The sequence below is a fragment of the Pelmatolapia mariae genome, linkage group LG16_19 (assembly GCF_036321145.2).
Source record: "Pelmatolapia mariae isolate MD_Pm_ZW linkage group LG16_19, Pm_UMD_F_2, whole genome shotgun sequence".
Taxonomy (NCBI): domain Eukaryota; kingdom Metazoa; phylum Chordata; class Actinopteri; order Cichliformes; family Cichlidae; genus Pelmatolapia; species Pelmatolapia mariae.
Genome location: NC_086241.1, coordinates 9,385,740 through 9,399,184, shown reverse-complemented (window position 1 = coordinate 9,399,184; position 13,445 = coordinate 9,385,740). Strand labels below are relative to the sequence as shown.

Below are 13,445 nucleotides of genomic sequence, written 5' to 3'. Positions count from 1 at the left end.
CCAGCTGCCTTGTGACCCTGAATTTGATAAGCGTTTGAGGACCACAATTAAAATTTAAAAATAATTTAAAAGGGATGAGCTTTCATGCAAAATTCTAGCTAACTTTTCTACTTACGATTTCATGTAAAGCCCTTGGATATCTTTACATGACCAATATGTAAATATTGGTCTTTCAATGATTTCTTTGAGGGGTTCTTTTTTTCACAGTGGAATGATTGTACAGCAATTACTTTTCTTGATTTCTTGAATCTTGTAGCCATCAACCATCCTCTGGTATTCAAGTTTAAAATTTGACCTCTCTCTTCCCAGGCTTTACTTTTCTTGGCTTTTAAACACAGTGTTTCTCTCGCCTAACCATGCAACTTTTCTGTAGAAGGAATTTGACTTGTCCATGTGAGCAGCTGAAAATTCAAACTTGAGTGTGCTGAGTTTGGAGGAGGTGCCTGGAGGTGCTGACACATCCGATATAACTTGTAGTTACATATTTTTTTTTATTTTTTTTTAATGATGATCAGTTGTCTAGGAATGACTCCAAGAGACCTTACTAACTTGTGTGAGTCTCATCTTAATTCTCATTCTTAGACCATCATTGAGTGCCTTGGACTTTCCATTGTTCTGAGTATTGGTCAATTCAGTGAGTGCTGTCAAATAAATCTGTTTTATGCTGGCAAAGAGAAAATACCAGCTGTAGTTTCTAATATCCGCTTTCTAATGAAAACAGATTATGGACTCTGATATGATACCCATTCTTAAACAGCTCATTGTAATCACTTCTTCAGCAACTTTTTGTCAGGATCTAGTGAGAGAGTTATGTTGATGAGCTTTTACAAAACTTCTCTCTTAATCTATGCTTCAGTTTTCCAAAGGACAAGATCACATCAGCAGCTGAAAGATTCAAATCTTTAATCATTTCTTTAGAAGCTCAAACTGTAAATGCACCTGGCGGGAAAAAAAAGGTTTGGCTATCACTAACAAGAATTTAATAGATCTCGGCCATGCCAAGGTAAAAGACACTGTATAACTTTCAACACAACCTAATAAAATACATATCTATATATTATTTAAACATGTATGTATAATTTTGAGCCTGTGTGGATTAGGTAAAACCCAAATTAAATTCAAACTAACTTTTTCAATTAATTAAACATTTATGCTGTGCAATAATTCCTCTGTGAAAAAAGAACACTTACAATAAATCACTAAAAATGCCCAAAAGTTACCATGACATTCATGTGATGGAGGATTTTTTTGATTGCATCAGTGTTTTAATAAACTGTAACATATAGTCGAGTAATGATGTTGCTGAATATCAGTTTTTGTATAAAGTGGGCATATGTAAATATATATATTATCGCTTCTGCTTTTTAGCCCTACTACTTTAATAGGGCACCTTTAAAGTTTTCACGGATCATAAAGTGTAAAGGTATGTGTGCAGATCAGCTATGAGGAAGGGGATCATAGTCACCCACTGTAGTGTAAAACAGTTTCTCTTCAGAGGGCGTCTTATCAGTCTTTATCTGGGTCAGCTGTTATCTTTTCTGCTCAATCTGACTTGTCCTTCGTTCTGATTGCAGTAAACTTTAAGTATGGCTTCTCTCCTGCTGTAAACGAGCGTGTGAAGGCTTGTTGGGTCATATCTCCACAAATCTGTCTGCAGATAACAATCTAATCTGATAGGATTCACACCGTAGTTACTGCTCTACTGTTAAAAAAAAGAAAAAAGAGCGATAAGATAGTTTTTGGAATTCATCTCGCTGGCTGGCTTGGGGAGAAGCCAGCCAACTCAACAGATGTTGAGTTTGCGTTGAGTTTATGGCCTTGATCTTTTTCATAGTAGTTCCTGTGAAAAGTTTATGGATTTACTGATTTGTACCATGTTGTGCCATCTTCAACCTCCCAGTCAAAAGTATTTTCTTGTTGTCTTGATGCATGCTCAGTCATCCAGATAAGGAATTTCCAAAAAGTTGATTCTGTTCATGTGGACGTAGTGTTTTCAGTGGAGGAAACGTTTTGTTACTCATCCAGGTGATTTCTTCAGTCTCAGCTGACTGCAGATTTCCACAAACTTGTAAACAGCACATTTAGATAATAACTGAACCCCCTGATAAATAATGGACTGTGAGGTCACTTTCTTGATCATTAATATGCAAACTGACATGACCATTGATCATCAACCTTTGGTCAATGGCCAATGATAAATGGATTTGAGCACCATTTACATGAAAAGGGAAAAGACCATCTCTGAATTAAGGAGGGGGCCTAATGGTACATCTTTTACCATCTTACAATGCTGTGATTGCAGCCATTCCCCAATTCTTTAGATAGTGCTCAAACCAGCATTCCTCCCTGTCCAGGATGTGTACATACTCATCATTAAAAAAGTGGCTACTGGCCTGTAGGTTTAAATAGACTGCAGAGACCTGCCCTGATGTGTTGTGCTATCCGTTTAGCCAGAGGTTGTTTGGTTTCCCTGTTCTTGCACCTTTTTTCACTGTGTCAGAGTAAAAATAGGAACAGATAGGAACAGATAAAAACCTTCAGGAATAGAAACACAGCAATAAATTTAGACATTTTAAACCCCAATGATCTAAATTTGCAAAGCTGCCAAGCCTTGTAAAAGAGATTTCAATCTCAGTGGAATGTCCTGGTAAAATAAAGGTAAATGTAAGAGGGTATAACAGAGATCAAGGCATCATGAGTTTTCTTTTTTCAACCATGTAGATTTTTATTTTTAGTTAAGAGGTTTTTATTTTTTTCTAATCAACAGAAAAAACAGGCCTGAGGTTAGGCCTATGCTTAAACTGGAAAACCTTTAAAATTTTATGTCCGGGTTTATCTTAATGGCTGCCAGTCTCACTGTTTTATGGTGTTATATAATCACTTACTTGCTATATTAAAGTTTAGCCAAGTTCTGTGAAGGATATAATTTATTATAATGCATTCAACTCGTTATATAAGGTTCCTTTTTCATTATGTTTGCATTAACAGTGAATTCCTGACATTAACATTGTATATGTAGAAGTATTTCACAATTGTTGGTTATAGCTATGAAATTGTCTTAGTCATAGTTGTATACTGTATACAAAAGTCAACTGTGACATGGCGTGTGCTCAATATTTAACCAAAATAGTCATCTTTCCTTACGCAACCCAAAGCCTTCTCATGCAAAAGCCCATTCAAGGTGCAGCATGGAAACTCTAAGTCCCACCGTCAAACATTCGCCCTTTGTATCCTTCTACATGCCAACCTCGTTAGACAACGCTCTCTGGATAAGAAAATGAAAAGGAGCATACATTTTCAAAACATTATTTTTAAAAACAAACTGAATAAAAACACTTGCAGTACAGAGAAGTGGGATTGTAATGAGACATCTGGCAGCATCATGTAAGAATAAATGTTAAAAATAAATAAGTAAATCATAAAAAAAATAATCGCCTCCAGTCTGACCCTGAGAATTCTGATGTTCTGTGTACAGCTCCAGTATATTTAATGAAGCCATGCAAAATATTACCCTTATACTATGATCATTTTCTGAGACAGTAGGCATGGGTGCAAATTAGTTTTTTAATTATTGTTTTTAGCATTTTTCAGCCCTAATAACTACATAAGTACTAACGATATCCTCAGTAAATTTTCAGTTAATTCTCCTTCCCATTATTGAGTGTAACCAGTGGTTTGTACATTGCTGTAAACTCTGTTTATTTCTGTTCATGAAGGAAACTTTGACAGTGATCCTGCTACCTCCTAAATAGTGCTCCTGACTTGGTTAGATGACGGTTTCCATGGTTTTCATAACCATGGAAATAATTCTGTCATCATCTCTATATGTTTATTTTCATTTTTAAGCCTAACGGTGGCTTTCCTCACTGAGATTTCTTTCAACCTAATATTGAGAGTTCCAATGTAAAGACACAAAACACAAATTCAAAGTAGTGAAGTGTACGAAACTGGACTTGACAGTCTGTCAAACTAGAAAGTAAGAAGATAGAAGAAGTCTTTCACATTTTATTAGAAAATAAAAGCCTCTGAAGCAGTTTTTTGGATATCAGGCTTTGTTGTTGTTGTTTTGCTTTTTATTTTTTAGAAATGTAGCAGAGAAGCCAGTTTGCCCCTCTCAGTGAGACCGAGTCGGCCTCTTTTCAGCTCTGTGATGTCTCCTTCAACCTAATGCTGCCTGTTACGTGAGCGATGAAGCATCTCAGCAGGTAAATCCCCCCAAACTGGAGTGAGCTGTTTCACAAAGAACACAAAGAGGGAGAAACATAGACCTTTGATTATGCTGTGAAGTACTGTTATACTGTAAAACTATCAGCTATGAAAACATATGTGTCTAATGTGACAATAGAAAATGCAGGAAGTATCACTCAAGCTTCAAAGGAAGAAGATTCATCAAGGGCTCTGTTTAGATTTTTTCATCACTAAGCAACTCACTGTGTGAGTCTTTGTCTGTGAGAGGAAGTGAGACAGTTACCTAATAAGAAACGGTTGTGGGAAGCAGCTCGTCATCTCTGTCTTTACCACATCCTGTAGGTTCAGCAAATTTGTCAGCAGAGTGCCACTCCCACATTTGTCGATCTTTGTCACCACCATCTGAACAATGAAGTACAAACCTCAGAAAAGCGCACAGACACGATGTCCCCGTGGCTCCCCCAAAAAGCTTTCAGTAAATCCAAAACTGCAAGAAAAATACTAACGGGGCTAAGAGTTGTGAAGAATCCGGCTCCATCATGTTCTAAATACTTAATTGTGCCATATTATTCCACTCATCTCAGTCTGTCATCTACTTGACTTACATAGTTTCTAAAACTAGAATGGGAGACAAGGCCCTCTGCTGTGGAACCAGCTCCCAGTTTGGATTCAGGACACAGAAACACTCTCTAGTTTCTCTTCTTTTAAGATTAGGCTTCAAGCTTTTCTTTGTGATCAAGGTTATAAATAAGTTATGAATCAGACGATCCTGATCCACTGATAACTTTAAGCTAGTGCAGAAGTGTTAGCACTGTCACCTCTCAACCAGAGGATCCTGGGTTAAAATCCAGGCTGTGGTCTCTGAGTGGAGTTTGACCAGTGTCCCTGTGGTTGTTTTCTTTGGATGTAGACACCCTCACACAGGCCAAATATGTTAGGTTAACAGGCACTTTTAAAGTGGCAAATGTAAGTGCTTGGAATAGCACGAAAGCACGGGTAGAATAGTACAGTTTAGAATAAAAAACTGAGTGCCCAGTAAGACTAGAAAAGCACTATATAAATACTGGTACCTTACATGGACCCTCCCTTAGCTAGGATCTCTTTCACTTTATGCTTCCTTTTATCATCTTGAACTAACACAGCAGACTAGCTCTGACACCTGGTGGCCTCTTAAAAACACTGCACTCCCTGCATAAATTTTAAAGGATTCACTTTGTTGTTGTTCTCCTGCAGTCCAAAGAAATGAATGATGAACCCGGTGAGTCTAAAATGGGTGCAGCCTTGACTGTAAAAGCTGTAAAGAAAATCCATCGGCAAGAGAACGTAGCCCTCCTGCCACCTACCATCATGTGACACACAATAAACTTCACTGACAAGTCTCAGTCCTTTGCTTTGTCTTGTGTAAAGACTTCTTTTATAAGTAACTTGCTGAGCTGTTTTTACAAGTAAATCATTAAAAGAATCCGATCATTTGCAACCACTACTTCCATGTAATCATATTTAAAGTTATTAAAGTGTGCACACTCCCCATTTCTTTTTCAAATTCACAGAAATATCAGTTTTAAGTTTGAAACTGTCTTCGACTGTGCTGTCACAGCCTTAATGTGTTGCAGTGTTTAATCAGCTCAGAGTATGAATAATTGACCGCAGAGTGCGCAGCGAGCGGGGCTGCTTCATTATAACGTCCAGTTTTTAAATAGCTGAGTGGGAACGTTCAGCATTAATTCAGTGTGGACATAATGATGAAGGACTGAGAAGATGAATTAGCCACATGTAAGGAGGAGGGGGAGGCACTGGTTAGTGCTTAACCCCTCCACCAAAGAGCACAAACCCAAAGAGACCCTAATTTCACAAAATATTCTACATGTAAGCTGATTAAATTTAGTTACTTTCAATCAACTAACCAGGCTTCACTTGTTCTACAAACCGCGAGATCTTAAAATCTTTTTTCACACCAAGTCTACCTGATGATTACAAAACTGAAACTGGAAAATGCATTTTCTGAAGAAACTGCAGTGTGAATGCTGATAGCTGAATGTTTTGAGCTGAAATGAAATAAATGCTGAATGTTAAGTTAAAAATGTTGAATGCGCTGTAATATACTGAATCATTCACTTGAAAGATAAAGTGCAGAACTGAATAAAACATCTGAATAAATACTGAAAGTTCATATTCTTTTAATCACCGAATCACTGAAATGTGGGACAATCCACTACAGACAGATCAATACTGAAAGTTTTAATCATCCAGTCAGAAAAGATGATTCTAAAAGTCATCAAGTGACTCCAAATGCCCAGATCTGGACCAACTCTCCGCTAAAAAACAAATCCACCAATCGAACAGAAGCCTAAATTTCATGGGCCAATCAGAATGCTCAATCCAGTTGGCCTGGACTAACTACTAACATACTGTAACTCTGTGGCAAAACCTTTTCAAAATCTACCTCTGTGCACCTGTTGAAAAACTGCTTCTAAATCCAAGACCCTAACTCCTATCAAAATCATGTATTTCTATGGGTCAGTTAAAAGGTACTCCCTTCAATTGGATCCACACAGTTCAAAATTTTTTACGTCTCTGAGCTTTGAAAGACACGCTTATCAGCATTCACACTAATTAAGCCAGAGTCCTACCACATACGGACATCCGGTCTCCTCACACATCTCCAAGGCAATCAGGTCAGCCTTCTGCAGACCGACGCTGCCATCGACCAACAGGAACGTCCTCACGAGGCTGACAGAAGACACGTTACACAAGTTTTTTTTAGTGAACACCAGGTTCGCACCAGGAAGACACGGTCGCTCACCATCAGAAAGACAGGAGCACAAACGCTGAGTGACATTTAAGCTCACCGCAAACCTAGATGTGCCACCTGAGACCTGGTGAACATCCATTTAGTTTTTATTAGTTTCAGTGTTAGTTTATACTTATTAGGAACTCCTAAATAAGTGGGAAGGATCAAATTAATATAAGAGACTGCATTTAAAAGCTTAAGTCTACTAATGTTAAACATTTTCCTTTTTAAAATGTTGACCTGGTGGTCAACCACCTTTTAAGTTTCATATATATTGTCTGTGAAAGTTCTCAGTCATCCAGGTCATAGCACTCTAAGGAGCTTGTAAAGAAAAGCGCTGATTTTTGTGAACATGTCTTTGTTGGCAAAAACATCACAACAGCAATGACCAATCACTACAAGGCAAACTAAACAGGCTTATATTAGCAGATAGCATTAGCCAAACTGTGAATAAATTCATTCATAATTAGCAGGCTGATTTTTCACTGCAATAAACAACTTTTCCTTACTTACCTCGACCCCTCAGGATAGTTTCATAGCATGATTTCATTGGCTAACTGTCAGAGGAAATCCTCAGTATTGCTCCATCATAGAAATCATTAATAAACAACACCTCTCAAAGTCTTTCATCAGCTCTTCATCACTTACTTTTTCCGTGTGTAGAGGTAAGGCTCTACCATATCCACAAAATCTCTGGGTGCTTTGTGTCCGTACCCCGGCATGTCCACGATAGTGAAGGCTTTGCCCACTCTGAAGAAGTTCATCTTCTTTGTGTGACCCTGAAGGTAAGACACAGGCAAAGCTTATGATGTCCAGATATTGATGAACTCAATCATTGCAGCACCAGTGAGTGTGTTTCAACTTTTTAACATTACAGGCTTTGATAACGAGAAGCGATTAACACCTCACGACCAGCTCCTGATTATCGATCGTATGGTCGCAAGAAAATCAAACCTGTTTGAAATCCTGTCGCCCATAGTGAGGGTGTCAACGCAGCCTCACAGCGCGCAAACACAGAAATGGATGTGAAAAGACGGATTAGCATGTCAGTGCAGTGTGTGATCTGGATACAAGCGAACTTGTAGAACTTTGGCAAACTCATCCGAGGATTTTCAATGTGGCCTCACAAAATTATCACCATCAAAACAACCGTGAAAAGAGTTGGATGGACATTGCTGCTCGATTGCAGCTGCCTGGTCAATGTTTTTCATTAGCAATTTAGCAAAGTTGATGGTGGTGGTGTGTGTGTCTGTGTGAGCGAAAGACAGAGAGAGGGAGAGCGAGAGACAGATTTTGTATGATAAGCTTCATTTTATGGACGTACAGTGTGAGCACCCAGGTCGCATCACAGCATCAGGCCGTATAGTGTGAGACCCTGCATCGTGACCTACGAACTTCTAACCCTTGCGATTCAATTGTACAGTTTAAGCAGGAGCTGAATAACGCGACTGACAAAAAAAAATAAATAAATAAATCACACAGTGTATGCCCAGCTTTAGATACACCCTAAACAGGTCGCCAGTCTGTTGCAGGGCTTAACACATAGAGACAGACAACCCTTTACACTAACATTCACACCTATGAGAAGTTTAGAGTTACCAATTAACCTATGCCCACTAACTGCATGTCTTTGGACTGTGGGAGGAAGCAGGAGTACCTGGAGAGAACCAACACAAACACAGGGAGAACATGCAAACTCCACACACAAAAAAAAAAAAAGTGACCATGATGGTGGAACTGAACTCAGGGCCTTCTTGGTGTGAAGTTTCTATCTTATTTTTATCTCTGTGCAAATGTGCATCCTCTGAGCCAATCTCTTTATAAAACAGTGACTTTATTATTTCCTACATGTAACACATTTACAGAACACACACTGAACGGTCTCCACACCAACACAAATTCAATTAAAATGTGCACATCATATTACCAACACTTTTTATAGTAAAAAATTTATGTTTTTAACTTTTATGCTCAGTTTTGTCAAACTGAGAAGTATTTTTGATGATAACAGGGCACTGAACGTACATCAGTACCTTTTCAGTACATTTTCAGTAAGATAACTAATGTTTGAGATGACTGATTTATAATAGAGGCAGATTAGAGTTTCCTGTCCAGGGTCCAAACTCATCACCTCCCGTCATGTCATGGCAGAGGGAATGATGGGAAATTTGCAGCTTAAATAGGCATGAAACTGAGTAAGGCATGCTCATGTGTACCACCTGAAGTAGTTCCCCAGGATTTGCTCCATTTCTTAGATGCAGGTATAAAAAACATGTTCTTTTAAGAACCATTTTTTCTACAAGCTAACCCTAGTCTGTGTTTAAGTGAGTTGGTTAGAAATTCTTACATCTCCTCCCTCGCAGTAAGAAAGAAACTGAATATGCAAAGTGTAATGTGAAGTTTCCACTTCCAAAAAAGGTCATAATTTTAAGAATATTTAAAAAAAAAAAAACATCTAATAGTATAGAGCAGATCATTTCAAGTCATTTTCACAGTCAGAGCGGCCAAAGAACAATAGAAAATCAGCAACAATCAGGTATGAATGTAAATACAGCATTTTATAAAGAAATACAGCTTTTATAAAATAAATAACTGAGGTTTGTGTTTGTTCACCACTTTAAAGGGAAACAGTGTGTGGAGCTGGAGTGACGAGTTACTCACTGGAGTTTTAGAGACTCGGACTTCCACCTCAGGGGTGAGAGAAAACAGAGCTTTGATGAGAGACGACTTGCCCACGTTGCTCCTGCCGATAAAACACACCTGGAAAACACCAACAGGAAGTCAGCTGCAGATTTGTGTGCTGTAATTTACTGTTCTGTGATTTTTATCCTGGAATCTTTTTCCTGCTCCAGCTGCCACCATATCGCCTCTGTAGCCATGTGGCACACCTGCCAGGTGGACACTGTCATCGAGCTTTGAACGCTTCGCCTTCTGGAGAAGGCCGAGTGGTAACGGAGCCTCTCGGTCATGTTAACACTCGCTGCCAGAGCTTAACGCTCTTCTCCATGAGGTTCTAAATCTGATGATTTATTAGCCATGTTCAGTTCTGCTTCATTATTCATGAGGATGAAGAGACATTAGGTTACATTTTTCATTCATTTAGGGTCGAGGAGGGGCGAATGAGCTACTTAAAGTCCACATTCTCTTTCTTTTCCAGCTGCTTTCTACACAGCCATCCTACCTGACCCAGAGTCAGGAAAGCTATTCTGCACAAGTGTTTTATGTTAAACCTCAAGTGACCACTGAAATAACTGAGTAAAGTGATCATATTTTAGACAATTATATTGTAGTGACAAGAAGTGGAAAATTATAGTCAAAGCATCAACATGTTTGAAAGAAGACATGTTGTCATGACAAATGCATGGGGGGAAAAAGCCCACTTTTATCATTAAATATATCATTAAGAGCAAACAGAAATATACATCTGGAGGCATAACTGACTGAATACCAACTGACTGAGCTACTGATTAGATTAAGTAGTAACTCTTCCCTTTGTAATCCACTTTGATTAAGTATTTGATCAAATTGTGAACTGATTTGTGAACTCCCGTTGATCTCAGCACTGCAGTCCTCAATATCTTGTTTCTGTGGCGTCATATTTGGACAAGAGGAACAAATGCATGTTTTCAGCTAATGCTGCATCCACAGATACCTGCTAATTAGTGCTCAGTAACATCTAAACAAAATTACTCACCAAAACTGGAGCTCGGACTTTTTGGATGGTCTGTTAGTGAAATGAAGTGCACAACACCCATATTGTTGGTCAGAATTATGGAATTAAAATGTTCCAAAAGGCTCCAAGAGCACAAATTTGGTCCAGATGTCCAGTTCAGAGACTCTATTTAGTAGTTAAGAGTCAGCTGAGCGTCTGTGAAAGTTAGTGTATCATGATAGTATCAAGATATGGATTTTGAGCTTGTCTGTCTCACTGTGGCAATGGTAACATATACAGATTGGCATTATCTAACTTTGTAGATAGATATAGATATAGGCCATAGACTGTATACAAAAGATGGAGGTCACTAGCAACTAAGACCACAGTCTCATCAGAAAAGTGTTTTATGAGATCACAGATTCAGTGAGGAGTAAGCTTATTCTCTCACGGCCTTCTTTTTAAAAGCCGAGGAGTCGCCGCCTACTGGCCATTAGAAAGAATGCATGTTTACGGCACTCCCAACACCAGAAGTTACGTCCATGATTTGTGTACAATGTTTTGAGTAATGCTGTCCTCTGACCTCTGGCTGTTTGAGATCGGGTGCGTGCTCCATCCTTTCTGCAGAGATATAGTAATCGATCTTATGAGACGGTGAAGAGTGGAAGAGCTTCTCTGCCTCAATCATGTCCTCCAAACTGGGATCAAAAAGCTGGAACTGTGTCCGGTCCACAGACCTGAAAATACAAATATGGTTCCAGTTCATTAGAAAATGTCATTATCAACAGCTACATGCTACAGAACGAAACAGAAGCCTCTAGCAAACTCATTTATATTTTTTAAACGGCAAAAATAGTTCCTCCAAATCTTTTACAATAAAAACCTTGTTAAAAATGAAGTCTGTCAAGATGGTACCAATGAGCTGCCCCATTAGTTAGAAATATGCTGGAGTGTAATATTATATAATAAGATAAAGTTATTCATGTGCAGTTATTTACAGGCTTGTACCCATTATCTATTACCTACACCTACATTATGTTTGTGTAATCAAAGTAAAGAGCTGACATGTTACCCTCCTTGGATTTTTGGAGGTTTGCACTCTCAGAGTACTTTTTATTGCTTTATTATTTATTATTGTCTTATATTCAGGTATTTTTATTTAATTAAAGTGAGTTCACATGTATTGCTGTTTTGATTGTCTTTGTTTTCATTTTGATTCATGAAAACTTTCACTTGCGCATACATAAATATTTAAATTAAACATTTTAAATTAAGCATTTTAAATTAAATTAAATTAGTTGTGAGAACAGTGGCATAATTTCTGTTTTATTTGTCGTAATGTTTAATTTTTTTGTGTCTTACATGTTTCTGTGAAGCATTTTGTGCGACTGGTTGTAATGGGTGCTGTACAAATAAACTTGGTCATGTTATCTTTCACAGTTATCAGTGCAACTCCAGCCGATGATGCCAGCCCTGTTTTACGCACCTGTCCAGGTAAGCCTCCAGCTCGCTGAAGGGGTACAGCAAGCTTCGCAACTTCTTTGGGGGAAGTGATGTGACCTTCTGCACCGAGGCCAGTTTATGGATCCTCTGCCCAGTGGCACAGCTGACAGCAACCCCTGGCCGGAGCCGCAAGAGCTGCCGCACAGGAAGCATGTTACCCCGCTGATTTCAGACCAGTCAGACCCTGAGAGGAGATGCACACGCGGAGGTCACCTGACAGTTTCGCACAGGTGCAGTCCCCCCTGAACTACAGCAGCATAGAAAAACCTCTCCGCTTCCAGTTCTGTAGTTTAACTGTGGAACAGAGTCACTCTTCATGTTTCAATTTTCATAAAACAGTAAATTAGAAAACGTCCGAGCAGATTCTGCGGCTCTTCTTGTTCTCTGCGAGCTTTTTTGATCACATTTAATGGGGGAAAAATAAATAAAAGCGTCCAAAGTGACTCCATTAATTTCCTTATATTGCTTACCCGAAGACCTCCACCTTCACGGCTTCATGCGATCAGAGAGCAGCGGAGTTTCTTTGAAAATGAACCTTTAAGCCGCGTCCATCGTTTCTGTTTACACACCGTCCTCCATGTTGCGTGCACCGGTCAAATGCATCCGAATGAAACAGCTCAACAACAGTTCCGCGACACAAGTTTAAAATTCCGATTTTCCCCAACGATTGAAACTTTTATGATATACTTTTTTAAAGTTCCTGTCAACAACAAAACAAAACAATCGAACAACCATTTGGCGTTTTTTTAAAGATCCTGTTATTCTGTTGTATTTCTCACAGAATGAGATGTTTCACTCCATGCAGCCACTTTGTTGTAATACATTGAAGTTTGTACTTTTTGTGTAGGCTGCTTAGTCTATATTTTTACTTGTTGAGTCTTTTTTTTAATTTCATTTTATTTTTAGTTAGGGATTCACTAATTATTTTTCTCGCATGACCCACATCCATCATTAGAAATCTAATTTCGGTGTTTGTTTATGTAGTATAACATAGGATGAGCAACTGTCCTATTTTTTTGCACTTGTTGACTTGTAAAAGCCTATATGACATTTTTTTTATTTCACCATTCATTAACTGCACAGAGAAGGCATCGTTTAAATATGGTAAAATTTTATGTAAGCAAACAGTATTTTTAAAGTTCTTCATGACTGGGCCAAGTGTCCTCTTTTTTGGAAATCAAAATATGGTCACCCTAGTATAACATTATGAAACTAAAACCATTTTTGTTCATACTAAACATATGTAAACCAACACTGCTTGGTTTACAGGAACAAATTATTAAGACTGTAAAATATTTGGATTTAACAGCA

General features: G+C 38.4%; 1 protein-coding gene across 1 annotated transcript; it reads right to left on the bottom strand.

Annotated features, from left to right (window-relative positions):
* Window positions 1-2,725: 2,725 nt before the first annotated feature.
* gtpbp8 (GTP binding protein 8 (putative)) lies at window positions 2,726-12,732 on the bottom strand. Its single transcript, XM_063500094.1, has 8 exons — window positions 12,605-12,732; window positions 12,118-12,318; window positions 11,215-11,368; window positions 9,641-9,739; window positions 7,628-7,758; window positions 6,819-6,918; window positions 4,472-4,590; window positions 2,726-4,230 (listed from the first exon to the last, which is right to left on the bottom strand). The coding sequence occupies exons 2-8, from the start codon at window positions 12,285-12,287 to the stop codon at window positions 4,140-4,142; spliced, it is 864 nt and encodes a 287-aa protein (XP_063356164.1). The 5' UTR covers window positions 12,288-12,318; window positions 12,605-12,732; the 3' UTR covers window positions 2,726-4,139.
* Window positions 12,733-13,445: the final 713 nt, after the last annotated feature.

Excerpts from the sequence above, each read along its gene's own strand:
- gtpbp8 (XM_063500094.1), bottom strand. The coding sequence starts at position 12,287 with ATGCTTCCTGTGCGGCAGCTCTTGCGGCTCCGGCCAGGGGTTGCTGTC. Across the intron at positions 9,740-11,214 it reads CCGATCTCAAACAGCCAGAG|GTGTGTTTTATCGGCAGGAG; the intron begins GTCAGAGGACAG and ends GGTGTTTTCCAG. Across the intron at positions 4,591-6,818 it reads AGACCGGATGTCCGTATGTG|ATGGTGGTGACAAAGATCGA; the intron begins GTAGGACTCTGG and ends TTCATTGTTCAG.